The 18,672-nt window shown below is 47.3% G+C and overlaps 1 protein-coding gene across 9 annotated transcripts in view; it reads left to right on the top strand.

Moving 5' to 3' along the window:
• The first annotated feature begins 5,335 nt into the window (after positions 1 to 5,335).
• The window catches only part of NAP1L4 (nucleosome assembly protein 1 like 4), a 73,780-nt gene continuing 60,443 nt past the window's right edge, over positions 5,336 to 18,672 (top strand). Inside the window, exons 1-2 of one of the 9 annotated variants that reach the window (XM_089914326.1) lie at positions 6,074 to 6,090; positions 13,129 to 13,208. In XM_089914326.1, the coding sequence (XP_089770452.1) occupies positions 13,133 to 13,208 (76 nt within the window). In that variant the 5' untranslated portion in view covers positions 6,074 to 6,090; positions 13,129 to 13,132. The other 8 variants (XM_089914325.1, XM_089914324.1, XM_022591084.3 and 5 more) reach the window with 8 other exon arrangements.

Genomic DNA, 18,672 nt, shown 5'->3' with positions numbered 1-18,672 from the left:
GGCCTGAGAACCGAGAAGACGTCAGACCCAGGGAGGGGGCTTGCGATGGCAATGCTGGCGTCACTCTGAGCCTGGCACCGCCCATCGTGCCCACGGGCAGATGAAGACGTGGCGGGCAGCCTGGCCCAGGCATCACCTTGGGGGCACCCGCCCAGGCTCACCTCCTGGCGGGGCTCCCAGGTGCTATCGTTAGGGCCGTGAGCCACCCTGAGCTATCTGCAGGTCCTGGAATGCGCTATGCTCCCCTCCTGGCCTCTCCTGCTGGTTCTCAGGTGTCAGCTGGGACACCACTTCCTCCCGGAAGCCTCCCTGATGCACTCCTTCTAGTGGTGGGGACGGGGCAGGAGGTGGGGATCAACATGCTCCCCGTCAAGTGCCCGTGGTCAAGAAAGCTGGCAGCGGTGCCCTGATGGTAATAAGCACGGGGGTGGCAGCGGCAGGATGTTCAAGGAAGGCCCCTCAGAGGAGGTGACTGGACCCAAATGATGGCAGGAGCCCACAAAGGGACATGTGCACAGAGAGTTGTTCTAGATCATTCACAACCTCCCAAAAGGGGCCTTTCTCCAGACCCATAAGAGCCCCGAAGGGGGCAGGCCAGGGGGCGTGGACGACCACAGGTGTGGACAGGTGGACTCCACCATCCCAGGTCCGGCCTGCTTTCTCCAGGTGGCGTCTGGGCCACAAGCAGACCCAGGAGTCAGCCCTTCTGGCCCCTCAAAGGGCGGCTCCGAGTGGCCCCGTACTCAGTGTGCAGGCCCCACTGAGCACCAGGGCCTGTGGCTGCCAGGGACCAGATATCATCTGGGGCAGGATGCAGGCTGAGCCCTTGGAGGAGAGGTAAGCCTTGGGGAGCAGGAACTGAAGGGCAGGTTACCCACTCCCCGCCCCGCCCCTGTGTCCTCAGGTGCTGAGTCCCCTGCCCGTGCCAGGCGGCTGGGGCCATCAGAACAGACACCTGCACCAAGGCGACTGCTCACCAGTGCTGTTCCATGTCTCCCCCAGCCCCATGAAGCAGGTGCTGTTAAGTGTTCCCATTATACAGATGGGGGAACTGAGGCACAGGCTCTCAGTCAGGCCTGCCGGCTGGAATCAGGTACAGCAAGGATTTAGCCCCGGGGGGTTGGACCCAGGAACACCTGCCCCTCTCCCCCTGCTCTTTGCTGCATGGCCTACTGGCCAGGACCACTGCCGGGGCACCGCCTTAGTGTGACGTGGACTGAATGGCAGCCTCCAAATTACAGGTTCAACTCCAATTCCCGGAACCTGGGCATGTGACATTCAGATATTGGGGTTTTGCAAATGTAATCAAGTTAAGATGAGGCCATTAGCTGGGCCCTAGGACAGTGACTGGAGTGTCCTTTTAAGAAGAGGACACAAGAGGGCTTCCCTGGCTGTCCAGTGGTTTAGACTCCATGCTTCCACTGCAGGGGGCGTGGGTTCGATCTCTGGTTGGGGAATGAGGTAAGAAGAGGCTGTAGTGGCTCTGAGAATAAGAATATGCAACTACGTAATTTTTCATTGAGCAAAATGTTTTTATGTACATTCCCTGCATTGAACTGTATTCCCTAGCATCACAGAACGTTAGCACTAAAAGGTACCCAAAATATCCCTTATCTCCTCTAGCAGATGAGGGAATTAATGTCCAGGAAGGTAAATGTCTTTCTCAAGATCATAAACCCAGGACAGGATGACTCTGTAGATGGTTAATGATTTACAAGGGACAGTGGTCCCAATGTCAGCAGGGAGGGTGAAAGTTACCCTTGACGAGACTTTAAATCACTCCTAACGTACAATGTAGCGACAAAGCATTAGCAAGTGAGTCTACCAGAACATTCTCCTCTAATGAGGAAACACATCGCTTTTTTTCCCATTGAATCCCAGATGAATCATTTGGCTTGGTTTTATGGGGCCAAGTTGCATGGGAAAAAAAATAAAATAAATTTAAAAAGACATTATAAGAAATACCTGGCGGGGGGCTTCCCTGGTGGCGCAGTGGTTGGGAGTCCGCCTGCCGATGCAGGGGACGCGGGTTCGTGCCCCGGTCCGGGAAGATCCCACATGCTGCAGAGCGGCTGGGCCCGTGAGCCATGGCCGCTGAGCCTGCGCGTCCGGAGCCTGTGCTCCGCAATGGGAGAGGCCACAACAGTGACAGGCCCGCGTACTGCAAAAAAAAAAAAAAAAAAAAAGAAATACCTGGGGAGTAAGATCAACTTAGGAAGTCGCCCTGTTATGTTCTTTGGGTGAAAAAGTGACTTGAATAGCCCATCTTTCTTTTATACTTCTACTTGTCCCCTAATTGTGTGCCCTTTTTTTTTTTTTAATTTGCTTTCCTGAGTGTATGGAGAGGAATTTATATGCTACATTTTTAAAGAATGAAACCTTACTGAATAAGTGACTTAGAAGGTTTAAATGTTTGGGTTTCAGATGGCTGCGATTTCCACTTTAATGTATTAATATCACATACGGGTTGCATGGTCCTTGTTGCGCTGGATAATTTTTGTTATTGTCCCTGCTATAGTTTATTCTGTTGATCATGTTATCAGTAAGTCTTAACCTTAACCAGAAGCAGCCACCAGCAAAACCAGTATCAACATAAGCTCCACACCCTAGGCTCTATGTCTTGGGATTTCTGCAAGAGTAATCACAAAGAAGGAACTATTCATCAAACCTAAAATGTGGATAATCATTTACACTTAACGGTATACCAAGAGTACTGTATTTGTTCCAGGGTAGCTCAAAACTCTTTGAAAGTGCCATGTAGGATGTGGGGAAAACGAGTAATCCCATTTTAACAAGAATGTATACAGATGTGAAATAGGAAAATAAGGGATCCGGAAAATTGTTATGGTCCTAGCCTCATGTGGTTTATATTTATTTAGTTTTTTTGGCCATGCTGTGAGGCATGTGGGATCTTAGTTCCCCAACCAGGGATCGAACCCATGCCCCCTGCAGAGGAAGTGCAGAGTCTTAACCACTGGGCCGCCAGGGAAGTCCCTCATGTAGTTTAAAGTTAAAGTCTATGCATGCGGAAAACATCTGCAAGGTAATTATTAGAATAACGGCGAGAAAAGTCAGCACAGGGAATCCTTTAGATTCGGAGTCATGACTGACTTTTCAAATGGAATAGACTCAGCTAGTGGCAGTTTTGCTTCTAGAGTAACGTGGCCTTGAGAAAGCCACTTCACCTGCTTCTATGGATTCACCTGTTACCTCCTATAGACTCTATGCCATATTCATACATCTCATCTTCCCTTCATTATTTCAGTGGTGACAGTGGCAATTTAGGTTTACATCTTGGCACCTAAAACTCTTTGGACTAAAAAGTCCTAAATAAAAACAGTCGTTAAAAAAAAAGTTTCATGTAAAATTACCCAGCGTCTCAAAAGTCAATGAAAAGTTACCCAGGGACCCTAATGCAGAAGTAGTATTTGAATCTTTACACACAAATGCAGTAAAGTGTGTCAGTAACTAATAAGTTGCCTCCCTTGTAATTCTTTCCATTTTTGGATTTCACATGTCAAAACAAACTCCTTCGCTTAGCTTGTGAGCATAGTAATTAGACAGTGTTTCAGATACTCATTTTTGGAGCACAGAACTAATTAACAACTAACCCTGTTATAACAGGCTAAAATGAGAGTAATGTTTTCCTAATACATAATTGTATTTCTGAACTTGAGTAGGGATATTTTGAGCTGTTTGGTCACATGTTAAATATTTTGTGCTTTTTAAAAGATTCCTGATAATACTTCTCAATTCTTTCCCATGAGCCCTGAATGTAATTCTGATCTTATAATATTTTTCAAAATGATCTACGGGGAATTCCCTGGTGGTGCAGTGGTTGAGAATCCGCCTGACAATGCAGAGGACACGGGTTCGATCTCTGGGCCGGGAAGGTCCCACACGTCGCGGAGCAACTAAGCCCGCGAGCCACAACTGCTGAGACTGCGCTCTAGAGCCCATGCTCCGCAACAGGAGAAGCCACCGCAATGAGAAGCCTGCGCACCGCAATGAAGAGTAGCCCCCGCTCGCCGCAACTAGAGAAAGCCCGCGCGCGGCAATGAAGGCCCAACGCAGCCAATAATTTAAAAAGTATATATAAAATGATCTTCGTCTCCCTTTATTGGAAAATGTCACTTCATCAATCCTTTAGCAATTAAACTCCTGCTGTGGCTTGACCGGCATGGGGTTGGGGGGGGGGGAAGGACCCATAGAGACACAGAGAAGGCCATGTGATGCAGCCACAAGCCCAAGACGGCCCAGAGCTCCCAGAAGCTGGAAGAGGCAGGAAGGACCCTCCCCTGGAGACTCTGAAGGGAGCCCAGCCCTGTAACACCTTGATTTCTGCCTTCCTGCCTCTAGAACGGTGAGAGAACACAATGCTGTTGTACTTTCTAAACCCCACGGCTTGTGTCCCTTTGTTGTGGCAGCCACAGGAAATTAAAACAGCATTCTCAGTCCTGTTGCAGACAGAAAGGCTGTGGACAATGTCGCCCACCTTCCCACCAACTCACTGAAGTGACCCGGGGAGAGGCCACTCCACTACAGCCGTTCCACCAAGGGCCAGGCCCGGTGGCCAGCACACAGGCTGCTCCCCCAACTGGCGCCGGCGTGCTGCACCACCTGCTCCAACCCCGAACAGACAGGCAGGGCCAGATACAGTGGCCTCGTGGATATGCGCCTTTAGTAAACAGGAGGAGGACAGACCTCCAAACTTGAAAATGCTGGTGCTCTTTTCTTTCGTAGTTTATTGCCTCCTCCCCCAGCTCGGCCCCATCCTCAGCAAAAGCAAAACAAGGTCACTACAGGAAAGTCAGAAAATCCAAGTAAGGCAAGCAGGGATCCCCCACACGCCCTCTCAGTACAGATGCGGGGCAGAGGCTGGTCCCCGCCGTGTGGGTCCCACCTGGGCACCTGCTGGGCACCCTGCGGCTGGTTAACTGACAGTTATGTCCTTAACAGCCCCATCCAACAAGAGCCTCTGGATGCTTTCAAACTCCTCCCCCCCGCCCCCTTCAAACTTGCTGAAAGTTAGAACGGGTTTCAGAAGCGACCCCGCTCAAAGAAAGGAAAGTTTCTGAAGAAACGGACAAAAATAATCAAAGACCCCTCAACGGAAGATAGCGCCCAGAAACACACTCTCAGAAGCCCGGGCCTGGCGGATGTGGGTTTCCACCGAACTGTCGTCTTACTCAAGCGGTTTTCAGATTAACGCTTTTCCAGGAACTGTAACGTGGTGAGGCCGGGGTCCGTACCCCGGCCCCAGCGGCCCGGCCCTTCCTTCTGGCCGGTGGGTCTGTTAGGCCCGAGCCGGGATGAGACGCTGGGGACGCGGGCCTGGGCGCTGCCCCGGGAGAGCCCGTGAGTGCGCGGGATGGGGTGGGGGAGGAAGAGGGGACCCCACGCGCCAAGCCCAGTAGGCAGCACAAGCCCGGGGATTTGAGGGGGGAAGCCCAGGCCATGGGGTCGCGGAGGTCGGCGGGGTCAGCGCGCGCGTCCCTGGGGCTGGAACTCAACTGGGGTGGGGGGGCAGGCAGGGGTCGCGGGAGGTGGGTGGGCCGCGAGACAGCGCCCAGTCCCACGGGGGGCTGGGGAAGGGGGGTGCACAGGCCGGGGGGTGGACTGTGCCCGAGCGGGGGTGATCGGTCGGGGTGGGCTGTTGGGATGGGGAATGGGCTGCGCAGACCGGGATGAGTGTGGGGCCGGAAAAGGGGTGCGCCCGAAGAGAACACGAGAGCAGGCTGCAGCAGACGCCCCGCACACGTGACCTCCGCGCGCCTCCGGTCCTTAAAGGGGCGGAAGGAACGCGGGCGCGCGCCACGCTGACGTCACACATCCCTATTTGCATCCGGCCCGCGGGTCTCAGCCCCGCTCAGCGCGGCGCCTCCTGGGCGGCCTCCGATTGGCCGTCACCGGCGGCGCCGAAGCGTAGTTGACTTGCGCGCGCCCTCCCAATCGTAGCCCGCTTTGCTCGAGGAGGGCGGGGCCAGGAGACTCAGCCAATGGGAGGCGGCGTTGTTGGCGGCCACGGCGGCGCACTCCCGGAGCGAGCGAAACCCAGACGGCCGCCGCCACTGCCGCAGGAGGCGTGAGGTGCGGACGCGAGGTTCGGCCGGGTAATGGTGGTAGTGGCGGCCGGCGGGGCGGGGACCGGGGCCGGGGCCGGGGCGGTGGGAGCCGCGGAGGAGGCCCGGGGCCGCCATCTCGGGAGGCCGGGGCGGCAGGGGCGGGGCCGGGCCCGGAGCGCCCGGAGCGGCGGCGGGGAGCGAGCGGGCGACGCGGGTGCGACCGGGGCACGCGGGGAGCCGGGCGGGGCCGGGCGGCGGCGGCGGCAGGTGTCGCGCCCCGCTCCTCCCGCGGCGGCCTGAAGGTCAGGAGAGCTTTGTTCCCGCGCGGCTCCCGACCGCCGGCCCCGCGGCGTCCCCGGGAAGGTTAAGGCCACGGGTCGGGCCGCGAGGACCCGGGCGAACGCGGAGCCGCCCAGGGGCCTTTTGTTTTCGGAACCGGAGCCTTCCCAGGGCTGAGTGACCGTTAGCCGCGGCTGCAGCGGGCTCCGGTCCCGCGTCCGACGGGTGGGTGAGGCTGCAGCGTGTGCCGGGGAGACACCAGGACCTTACACGGTCCTGGGTGTTGTCGGGGACGGGCGGCGACGTGCGCTCGCAGCCGTTAACGGACGCGCCGGGAGCCGGACGGGCCCGGCGTGCCCGGCGGGGTGGCCGCCGAGTCTGCGCTACTTTACTGCTTAACGTCATCCTGCGGACGGGGAAGTGGGGCCGTCCGAGAAGTCCGTGAGCGTCACGGATGGGACGTTGCCTTGCGCGTCTTAGTCCGGAGGTGGTGACAGCAGTCACATCGGTGTGTTTGTACCGGACTGCTGGGCCACTCCCCCGCCCACCCCCTCGATCCTGTGTTTTCCGAATGCTTTCTGTTATGATCAGACTTCCCGCCGTCCGCAGTTATCCCCGGTCTATCTAAGCCGAGTCCTGCGAGAAGCGTTTGGGCCCCGGAGAAGGCCGTGTCGGGTTCCTGGCGGGGATGCTGCTGCACTCACCTGCCAGCAGGGCTTTGGTTCACATGCCCCCTCTGTTTTACTTGCATGTCGCTGTAAAGTATAAAAATAGGCTTGTGAAAATTCTCAGAGTGAGTTGTTGAACTTAAAAGTTGTCTTTTCAAAAGTTACTGCCTTCCTGTAAAAGTAACTATCTCCAAGTGATTAATAGCTGTCCTGCACACCAGGGACTCCGATAATCTCTGCCTGCGTTGACTCATTTCATAATAGTCTAATAACTTACGCGATAAGCACTGTTGTTTTCCCGTTTAACCACTCAGGAAGCTTGAGGCCCTGGAAGATTAATCCATAACTTGGATTAAAATGCAGGCAGTTTTAATTTTGCCCAGCTTTACTGTTTCTGTAGAAGAGATGAGAAGTTTTAATAAGAAATTGTTTTTATTATTGCGCTGAGCCTCACTGAAGTCTAGTTTTTGAGCATCATTGATGCTGGTTGATCATTTCCAGCTCAGAATTCTGTGATTCCACAGAATGCTAAATGCTTCCCATAGTAGAATCTGGAAATGATTTCAGACGGTGATTAACAATAGCTAGAGGGATAAATGATATGCAAATGTAAAATGAACTTCTGAGAAAGAAAGGTGGTGATAGAGTAGGGATATATTTAAAAGGTTAAATGAGTGACAAAAGTAGAGGGAGATGGCTTAAAAATTAGCGTTATCTATTAGTGGTTAACTTGTTAAGAGTTGACAGGAAAAAGAAACCCCAGAAAATGAATTTTCTCAGTTTATTAGCTGCCTTTTTTTTTTGTTTTGTGACAAGGAAAGTTTTTTCTTTCATGTTTTGAAGGTAAAGTATTCTATTCTGAGATTTGGAAGGATTGAAGATAAGACTTTTGGTCAATAAAAATACCATTACAAAACTTAATTTCTTATAGAATTATAGTGACAAAGGGGATTCGTTTTATAGATAAAGTAGGTATAGGAATTGTGACCTTTTCAAGTTTACTTAGGAACACTTTCACTAGAAGTTTGAGGCCTCTTCTCGTGGTATGATGAGAGTAATTATTCTCAAAATAATTATAATTATATAAATAATTCCAACGCTGTAGTGCTGTCTTAAATACCTGTTATTACACATACATTTACAGTCTTTTTTTCCCCCTGGTTGACCCGTGTTACTAATTCAGAATGTCTGCGGTTATTTGTGCCTCTGTATTATAAAATAACGTATAAATGCTTTTGTGACTTTTGCATTACTTTTGAAAATACTGTATAGAATAGAGATTGGAGAAATTGATTGAATTCTTTGCAGTAGCTGATTTTATCACTTGGTTTGATAACCTCAGTAAACTGAATTCTGGAAAGGATACATGTGCTTTAGGGTTGTGTCCTCTAAAAGTGTACAGACATTGTAGCTTTGTGAATTGACCATTTAGATTATCGGACCCTTCTACGATATTCTGAGTTGGGAGGTTTTAACCTGTGTAAGATAGTTCAAAAGCTTTTAGAAATTGCGTGCTTGGAGTTGGGATGTGTTCATCAGTATGTGACAGTCTGAATTCGTACTTGAATCTTTAGTTAGAATATTTCCGTTAACCTGTCAGGATTTTTACCAGCCTCTTGATATCGAGAGCATATTAATTCCCTGTATCTGCAGTTCTCTGACCAGCTAGGGTTCAGAGTGAAATCTTTTCCTTTTTTCTTTGAGCAGTTGATAGTCTTCTAGCATCAGGAGGAGGTGACCTCAAATGTAAATGCGTACATGGGGTAACGAATTACTTATTTTCAGGGTGGCTTTTCTTTTCTTGTTCATTGTCCACAGTTTTAAAGTGGTTTAAAACTGTTCTGGTAAGCTCATGTTGTACTTCCAAAAGTTTTATTGGAGAACCCAGGGGGTTTTTTGGTTTGTTTTTTGTGGGTTTTTTTTTTTTTTTTTTTTTGATAAATAGTAGCTGTAGGCCGAGGGTGGTTTAAATTCCCAAAGCCCTAAGGGCCACCAACCAGTATGAAACAGGGAAGAACCATTACTGCTCAGAACCAGTGTTCCCAGTGATGGCACTTTGAATAATCAAGGCAGCATTGAGGAGCGTGTTGGGAGGTTGGTCTGGGATTGCTGCCTAAGGAGTGCTGTTTTGTTTTCTAGAGGTAAAGGTGTTTAGGCATCCAAAGTAAAAGGCTCATATTACTTAGTTTTTGACTAGTCTGCCACTGGGATGATTTCAGAAGTAGAAAGTAGCTGGTGCGGAATTATTGCAGGAAATTGCTCTCCTCCAGCCTTAGCTTAATTTGCACAATTTCTCCTAGTTCAGTGAGTACTTGCCTTCCTAAACTGCAGTTGTGAGATTTTTCCTTGAGCACAACCCTTATTAATGGGTAGTGAAGAATTTTATGTTTGACTGTTACGGAATTTTCAAAACAGACGACGTAGGTTTGTTTTTGTTTGACAGCCATTGGTTTTCTACCCTGCCCTCTTCAGAGAAAGCAGGGCTGCTTTACACTGTTTGCCATTGAATTTTAAATTTCATGAGTATTTAGTAACAGGAGAGGCAGTGTATTTCTGTAGTAAGAAAACTACAAAAGATCACTTAATGAACTTTACCTTTTGATCTTGGCCACTCACTGTGTAGCCTTGAAATTTTCCTCTTAAAAGTGTACTGTCAGCTGTTATTAAAGGTGCTTCCATTCTGGGTCTGTGGGACTTTTTTTTTTTTTTTAGTGTATGTACTGTGCATTTTATTATTATCCCAAAAAGCCTGTTCAAAAACAAGAGAAGATGATTTCTGTGTCATAGTTGTATGGTGTGGTAGAAAGATCGACTATACAATTTAAATACGTGCAAAGGGTGTAAGTATTGTAATTTAAAACGTTACTTGTTTATCCAGTTATCCATAGTAGCTTTCAGTGCTTGGCATCTGTTCATCCACGAATGCCTTCTCTCTGCTAGGCACAGTTCTAGGTACTGGGGTATTTTATTGCACTGAACAAAACAGACAAAAGACCTTGCCCTCAAGTATTTCCACAGTGGGAGACAAACAAGTTAGACAGTGGTAGGTGCTTTTGAAAACAAAAGTAGAGAGAAGGAATAGGGATTTGGGTTTTAAATAGGGTGGAGAGGGTAAAGCCTTACTGACAAGGTGACAAGACCTTGGATTAAGAAAAACCTTCAAATATTTGACTCATTCAGTCATATACTAACGAATTGCGGACAAGAGAGTGGAGGAGGAAATTGGAGCTATAACGATGAAGAACCAGTGTGCCTTGAGTAAAAATAGACTGTTTTGGTTAAAGAAGGGAAACTTTTTTACTTTCTTCCTGAAAACTGAGGGCTTGGTCTCTAGCAAGCTTCTGAAAAAACAGTCCACCGTTGTCTCATGGCCATTCGATCTTCTAAGCAGATGTGACTTCCTGTGTGTCTTCCGAACCTTCTTAGGAGCGGCTAAGGTGTGCCTAGGGTCCCTGACACCACCATGCTGTATACAGGTGACACACGAGCAGATCGTCACTCAGCAGCGGTGAGAGAATGGGTGAAGCAGATTGCTTGGCCACTGTCTCCTGCCTAGTCCTGTGCTAGGCCCAGGGACTGCTGCCTTGAGCAAGTAGATAGATCTCTGCCTTCATGGAACTTACTCTTCAGTGGGAGGCCAGAGATGGATCATTCATCCATTCTTTTTTCAAAAACATGACAATAAAAAGTTTCAAACATATGTAGAAGTAGTGATTCCCCCATATGTACCTAACATTTAGCAGCAATAATTAACTATTTGCCACTTTAGTTCATCTGTAAACATGTAATATATGTGATTTTTAAAATAGATTTTTCGATCATGGCAAAAGAAAAAGTGCATATGTATTAGATTATCAATCATTACACGTGATTGAAATCAGAACATAATTCTAAGACCACTGGTTTGAGTTTAGAATCTGGACACTTTTTTTTTTTTTTTTTTTAACTTTTGAGAGGTTACAAGTATATTGAAGGGTTTGTTGATTTACAAGGACATTTTCCATTATTTCAGCTATTTACATAAGTTATCTGGTTGTTTATTTTAGATGTTTTGACTTACCTGCTGGCATATTGAATCCAACGCAGTTAACTCCCAGTACTAAGGAATGCAGTGACAGAGACTGGATAAAGAATCTCCTGATGAGGGCTTTGTATAGTGGCCAGGTTTTGTGGGTAGAGACATTGGGATGTCCTGTGGGGATACCCTGATTCCTTCTTAGAGCAGATGAATGGCTTCTTTGTCCTTTCTGATGTGTCCTAAGCCAAAGTATGGTCTAGTACTCCTGGAGGATTTGGACCTGTACCCTGGGACTGATCAGACTCCACGATGGGATCGCCAGCCCTCAGACTTTTATGTGAACCAAGTGATTATGCTGTGGGGTACATTTAACTGCCACCCTAATTTAATAATTATTATAGACTATATTGAAATTCTAAAGTCTTAACAGAAACATGTTGATCACATTTAAATTAATTTTAATCATCTCATGGGAAGATATGGAGGACCTCTGACTTAAGACAGCTAATAAATGTATTAAAATTTTTGGTTATGTGAAGGGCGACCATGTTCCCCAATTTACACCTTCTTTGTCTCTTGAGAGTGGCCCAATTTGAAATTATAGGATTACTCTCTAACTGTAGGCTAAATGTTTTCAGTTAAAAATTAAGAATTTAAAGTTATATTGGATAACTTGCTACAAAAATAAATTTTTTTTCCCCTAGGAAAATTTTTTTTGTTTGGGGTAAAAATAATCCATAAATCGGATTGTGAGGTAGCTTATATAAATAAAAGCAAAACATTCATTTGTGTAATCATGCAAATTTGCATGTCAATCCAGATTTAGAATTATAGGCTCAAAGTTTTTGACCCTGGAAGGGAAACTGAACAGCTGTATTCTTTTGAAATTTTAGAATGTTCTTTTGCCTGGTATTCCTTTCATATTTCAACTTGATTGCCTTTTAGAAGTAAGAGACCCTTTTGATGAGGCTTGGGACTGTGGTTTCATAAAATTAATATGAAACGTAGTATGCCACCATTTAAAACAAATGGATGGTTATATTTCTCACACTTGCAAATTTGGTAATTCCTTATAATTTTCTATTTTAAGAAAGTTTTGTTTGATAGTGATTGCTAAACAAAAGCGAATAAATTGTGGCGTGAAACTTGAGTAACTGAACTCCAGCTTGTTTGTGATGTGTCACCACTCTACATTATTTTTTCTTAGATAAGGGTAGCAATGTTTAAACTAACTCGATTTGTTGGTTTCATATCAAGCAATAGATAGGATGATTTGTAAGCGGTTATAAAAGTGGAGAGAGACCTGGAGTAGATCGTGTACTGGGCACTTCCTGTGTTTAATTCCGTCTTCGCAGCAGCCTCTCAGGTAGGTCCCTTCTAGTTTATGGATGTTGAAACCGAGGTTACACAGCTAGGAGATGATGGAGATGGGATTCAAACCCGGATCAAAACCATATTGTTTATAGTGTGTGTGCTTTGCTTTAAACATTGAGTTCTGGGTTTGTGTTGTTGTTTTGACCTCAGAGTATTTTCTTTTCTATTGTTTAAACTCATTATTTTGTTTGTTTTTCTTTCCTTGATTTAGCTCCTTTTGGGGGTGGAGAGAATGTTCTGTTGGGTTTAACTTAATTGCTTTGTCATCATGTCACCGAAAATAGGATCATTGTATCCATGGGATCTTTTAAATTGGAGTGGTGTCATTCTGTGGGAAAGTGAACCTCTTTGGCCTCTATTCTGCAATAGAGTGTTTATTCGTTCACCAGGTATTTATTATGTCAGAGGCTGTTTCGGTCCCAGAGACTACTACATAGTGAACAGGATAGAAGGAGTGGTTGCACACTCTACTTCTAGACAGTGGGTTTCTTGGGAATGCTGCTGAACTGCAGGATCCTGACCCTGACTGAGCTGTTGATGGTCATCTATTCCAACAACAGCAACAGTAATTTTGAATTGAGCAGGTGGAAGTGGCGGCAGGAAGTGAAGTGGTTGGTGGGGGTAGGGAAAGGTCAAGAGGGTCTGGATCTGAAATGTGAAAGGATTTTAATCTAAAATGGAACCAAAGGGTATGAACGGGTAGCTCTCATGCATGCATCCTCAGGAAAATGAAAGTTGAAGACTGTGAGACTGATTTCCCAAAATTGCCTGCTTTACAGAAGATTGAGACTTATCCTATAACCGGTGAGTGTCTTCCAAGAATCTCTCTCCATCTTCAAGTCAGTGAACTTGGCGTGGCTCCTAACTGGGTTTTCCCCTTTTGCACTCTTTGCGTGTAAAAGCAACCTGCCCTAAACCTTCAGGCTTACCTGTCGCTCACTGCAGTTTAACGTGTCCCAAATGGCAGTTCTTCTGCTATTCCCAAATAAACTCGGTTTCTGGTAACTTGAGCTTGCCTCAGTTTACCTCCTTTCTTTTAGGTTGCCATTACATGGTGTCAGAAGTGGGATCCAAAGGAGATACCCACCAAGGAGCGGCAACCCCCAGAGTTGAGCAGGGTACCCACACTTGAGCCCTTTGTGCTCTTCATTTTCACAAGTTGCCGTAACTTGGTTAGGCAAGTCTCCTCTTGGATCTCAAGCTCCCTCGTTTCGGTTGAGCGCTCTGGCTTTATTTGGGATCTGGATAGGGACAGACTGTCCTTCTGGCGAGTACTCTTTTGTTCTGAATCCAACAATGGGATACCAGTCATCTAAATGTTTTAGAGGTGGCTCCCTTCGGGAACTCTGATGTGTTTTTGTTTGTTTGTCTGTTTTAAATATTTATTTATTTACTTGGTTGTACTGGGACTTAGTTGCGGCAGGCGGGCTCCTTATTTGTGGCATGTGAACTCTTAGTTGTGGCATGCATGTGGGATCTAGTTCCCTGAGAAGGGATCGAACCTGGGCCCCCTGCATTGGGAGCACGGAGTTTTAAACACTGCACCACCAGGGGAGTCCCTCTGAGGTGTTTTTTAATTAATTAATTAATTTTGGGCTGCATTGGGTCTTCGTTGCTGCGCGCGGGCTTTCTCTAGTTGCGGTGAGCGGGGGCTACCCTTCACTGCAATGTGGTGGCTTCTCTTGTTACAGAGCACGGGCTCTAGGGCGCGCGGGCTTCAGTAGAGGTGGCGTGTGGGCTCGGTAGTTGGGGCTCGCAGGCTCTAGAGTGCAGGCTCAGTAGTTGTGGCACTCGGGCTTAGTTGCTCTACGGCATGTGGGATCTTCCCGGACCAGGGATCGAACCCGTATCCCCTGTGTTGGCAGGTGGACTCTTAACCATTGCGCCACCAGGGAAGTCCCACCTGATGTGTTTTATTATGATCTTTCCTCATAGACATTTTTGACTAAATGGACCAGTCTTACTAAGGATAACTTAGAACTTCAGTGGCCGTTACAAGGAACATTTTATGTCCCCAAACTTGTTTTTCTCCGAACCAAGTTAGAAGACCATGGTTACCAGATTAAACCATCCACATAGGGTAGTTATTTTAATTGTTATCTGGAGGCTTCTAAATGGGTTCAGGATTATAAAATTGCCTCCTTACCAAATACTGTTTCCAAATTGAAGCAAATAAGCAGCTAAAGGTGGATTTTTAAAATGTCACTGGCCTCTTTCTTGGTGTGAGCTGAGGTCCCTCCTACCCTTACTGCTCCATCTCCTTTGTACCTCTATCTTTGCTGCCTCCTTATCCCTCCCCTCTCTCTGAACTTCCTTTCTGTCCTGTCACTGAACCCTCACCTGCCAAGCCCACTAAAACTTCCCTTTCAAAATTAGACCTTCTGAGCATCCTGCTGAACCGTAGCAAACTTCCTGTACCCCATGGGCAAAGGTCAAGCTTAGGGCTAGGGACTGCCCTGGTGGTCCAGTGGTTAAGACTTCACCTTCATGCAGTGGGGGCACGAGTTCTACCCCTGGTCGGCGAGCTAAGATCCTACATGCCTCGTGGCCAGAAAACCAAAAAGCATAAGACAGGAGCAGTATTGTAGCAAATTCAGTAAGGACTTTAAAAATGGTCCACATCAAGGATATCTTTAAAAAAAAAAGGGCTTAGGGTTATAAGGACTTTCCCAAGGTAACATGGATCCTCATAGATTTGGTGAGGAATTCAGTATCGTAACCCTGATTTACCAGCTTGGTCCCTCCAGTCTCTATCAAACAGTCCACATGCTTGTCTAAAATAAGTCAAGCCCAGCACTGGACTAAAACAACCAGTTGAGAAAACCCTTAACCATCTCTTAGGCTCCCTCCCCCCGCAATTTAAATTTTGATTTATTTATTTTTAATTAATTAATTAATTTTGGGCTGTGTTGGGTCTTCGTTGCTGTGAGCGGGGGCTGCTCTTCGTTGTGGTGTGCGGGCTTTTCATTGCGGTGGCTTCTCTTGTTACAGAGCGCGGGCTTCAGTAGTTGCAGCATGCAGGCTCAGTAGTTGTGGCGCACGGGCTTAGTTGCTCCGTGGCACGTGGGATCTTCCCAGACCAGGGATCGAACCCGAGTCCCCTGCATTAGCAGGCGGATTCTTTTTTTTTTTTAATTTATTTTTGGCTGTGTGGGGTCTCCCTTGAAGTGCGTGGGCTTCTCATTGCGGTGGCTTCTCTTGTTGCAGAGCACGCCTCTAGGCGCGCGGCCTTCGGTAGTTGTGGCACGCGGGCTTCAGTAGTTGTGGCTCGCGGGCTCTGGAGCACAGGCTCAGTAGTTGTGGTGCACGGGCTTAGTTGCTCCACGGCATGTGGGATCTTCCCAGACCAGGGCTCGAACCTGTGTCCCCTGCATTGGCAGGCAGATTCCCAACCACTGTGCCACCAGGGAAGTCCGATCTCTTAGGCTTAAACGAAACCAACCACCAGCCCTTTTATGTGATCAGGCTGGCATTACAGCCAAAAGCCTGCATGAAGCCATCCCTAGAGTCTTCCCCAAGTCCATGGACTGGAACAAGATTCAGGCATGCACCCAAAAGCCTGCTGTATCTGTCCATAACTGTTACAGCAGGCTCCAGATTGTTTTCAAGGAAAATTTCAGGCTTCCCACCGATGCCGAATCCACCCAGGTGGCTTTTAATTCCACGTTTGTATATGATCTAACCAAGGACTTACCCTGTTAGTCAAAAGAACCTGTAAAGAATGGGAAACAGCGTCTACCCTGATCTTGTCACTTTGGCCACTCAATTGGCTCGTACCCCAGAAGATGACACCAAAAGAAAGGCAACTCCCGCAGATGAAGACTCAAAGCAAATCTGGCCGTTGGAAAAAGGATTGCTATAAATTGAAATCCAAACACTTGCAACCCTCCAAGAACCGACAGCCAAACCCACCCCAAGGATGTGACTCAGAGGACACACAGGGACTGTTCCCTGTCCGTCCATTAAATAGCCTGGGGAAGACTCTTACTCAGATCAGAGACAAGTTCCTTATAGTATTAATTGGCACAGGGGCTGCTCTGTCAGCGCCCAACCTAACTACAGCGAAACAGTTCCTTCCTCACAGTATTACATACGTTCCAATAGTGGGGACCTCACGCTGCAACATGTCCCTGTTTCCCAGCCCATACCTTTTTGTCTGGGGCCTTTGCAAAACAAACACCCATTTCTCCTCAGCAGTGTGGCTCCTATACATGTATTAGGATGAGATTTCCTGGAGAAATAGCATGCTGCCACTTTTTCCCTCAAGAGGGAGTATTCCTTCAGTTCAAATCAACACTTAGGAAGATTAAACCCCTTTTTGCCTTTATTACATTGCAAAGCTAAGAAAACCGAGCTTTGGACTTACCCCACTATTAACCAGGTACCCCTCCCCCCCACTCTTTGGACAGAATCCTCAACAGACATAGGCAGAATTCATAGTGCCTCTCCTATTAAGACGTACAATACCCTATAAATAAAGAAGTCTTCCAGGACATAAGTTCTATCATAGAAGACTGTAAGGCCGAAGGACTCTTTGTCCCTTGCACTAGTCTTTGTAATAGCCCTGTCTTACCTGTAAAAAACCCAGCAGCCAAGGAGGGAGATTTGTGCAGGACCTTTGGCAATAAACAGCATTGTAATTCCTTGCCACCCTGTCACCTGTAATCCCCACGTGCTGTCAGTGTTCATCTCTACTGGAAGCAACTTTTTCACTGTGGTCGACTTAGGCAGTATGTTTTTTTAGTATTCCTGTTGATAAAGAGTCAATATCTTTTTGCCTTTACCTGGGAAGGACAACAATATACCTGGACAGTCATGCGTCAGGGCTTTACTGAGGTTCCTCTTCTGACAGATTTTAAAGGCTGACTTAAATGACGTAGAATTCTCTGGAGGCACCACCTTACTGTAATATGTAGATGATTTGCTTCTTTGCTCGCCCTCCCAAAATTTCCACAAAGACATTGTTCACCTGTTAAAAATCTTAGCCATTAAGGGCTATAAGGTCTTGAAGGAAAGACTGCAATTTGTCCAAACTCATGTTTGATATCTAGGACATTTAATCTCAGAACGGAGACTACACCTAGATCCCGATAGGCTTCAAGGCATTTTAAACTCTCCAAACCCCCAAACCAAATGTCAGTTACGGGGTTTTCTTGGGCTAGCTGGTTATTGTTGCAACTGGGTTCCAAACTTCTCTTTAATGATTCTGCCCCCCATATGCTCCCTTTTGTTGTTGGCCGTGCCACACGGCACGTGGGATCTTAGTTCCCCGACCAGGGATTGAACTCGGGCCCCCTGCAGTGGGAGCCTGGAGTCTTAACCACTGGACCACTGGGGAAGTCACCCTATATGCCTTTATAAAGAACAGCAAACCTGACCTCATTGTTTGGGATGACCAAGATCGTTTAGCCTTTGAAGGAAAGTTTAATAAATCCACCGACCCTTGAATACCCAAATTATCAGCTACCCTTTTCCTTATTGTATATGAGAAGGAAGGGAATGCCCTCGGGATATTTACCCCAAAATATGGGGCTATCACTGACCCCTGGGTTACTACACCCAACGGTTAGATCCCTGGCCTGAGCATATGGCATGGCTTAGAGCTATGCCTGCTGCTGTCCTCTTAGTAAAGGCTACCATCTTTGCACCTCACACCGTTGAGGCTCTCTTGAGTTCACACCACACTCAACACCTTTCAGCAAGCCATTTTACCCCTTTGAAATCTTCTTACTCGCTGTGCCCGCATCACTCCCATTCAGTGTAACAGCCTCAACCCTGCAACCTATCTTCCCTCCTCCACTGATAAAATTCCCCATGACTTCCCATGATGACACCTCATGACTACTTACAGGAAACCTCCTTGATGAATCCTGATCTTATGTGGTTTACTAATGGCTCTTACCTGAAAAATGAAAATAGTGAATTTTGTGCTGGAGATGTGAAAGTATTGAGGCTGCCGCCCTTGCTTTGGCTGCTTCAGGTCAACGAGCTGAATCACACAGGCACACCTTATCTTGTTGTGCTTCGCAGGTATTGTGTCTTTTTGTAAATTGAAGGCTTGTGACCCTGTGTCAGCGTCGGTCAGCGCCATTTTTCCAACAGCGTTTGCTCACTTCATCTGACTGTGACATTTTGGTAATTCTCACGGTATTATTGTATTTGTTGTAGTGATCTGTGGTCCGTGACCTTTGACGTTCCTACAACTCGCTGCAGACTCAGGTGATGGTTAGCACTCTTTAGCAATAAAGTATTTTTAAATGAAGGTATG

This window comes from Delphinapterus leucas, chromosome 7, assembly GCF_059928025.1.
Source record: "Delphinapterus leucas isolate spDelLeu-1000000601 "Yukka" chromosome 7, BTC_Dleu_Yukka2, whole genome shotgun sequence".
NCBI classification, from domain to species: domain Eukaryota; kingdom Metazoa; phylum Chordata; class Mammalia; order Artiodactyla; family Monodontidae; genus Delphinapterus; species Delphinapterus leucas.
This window is presented reverse-complemented; position numbering and strand designations above follow the sequence as displayed.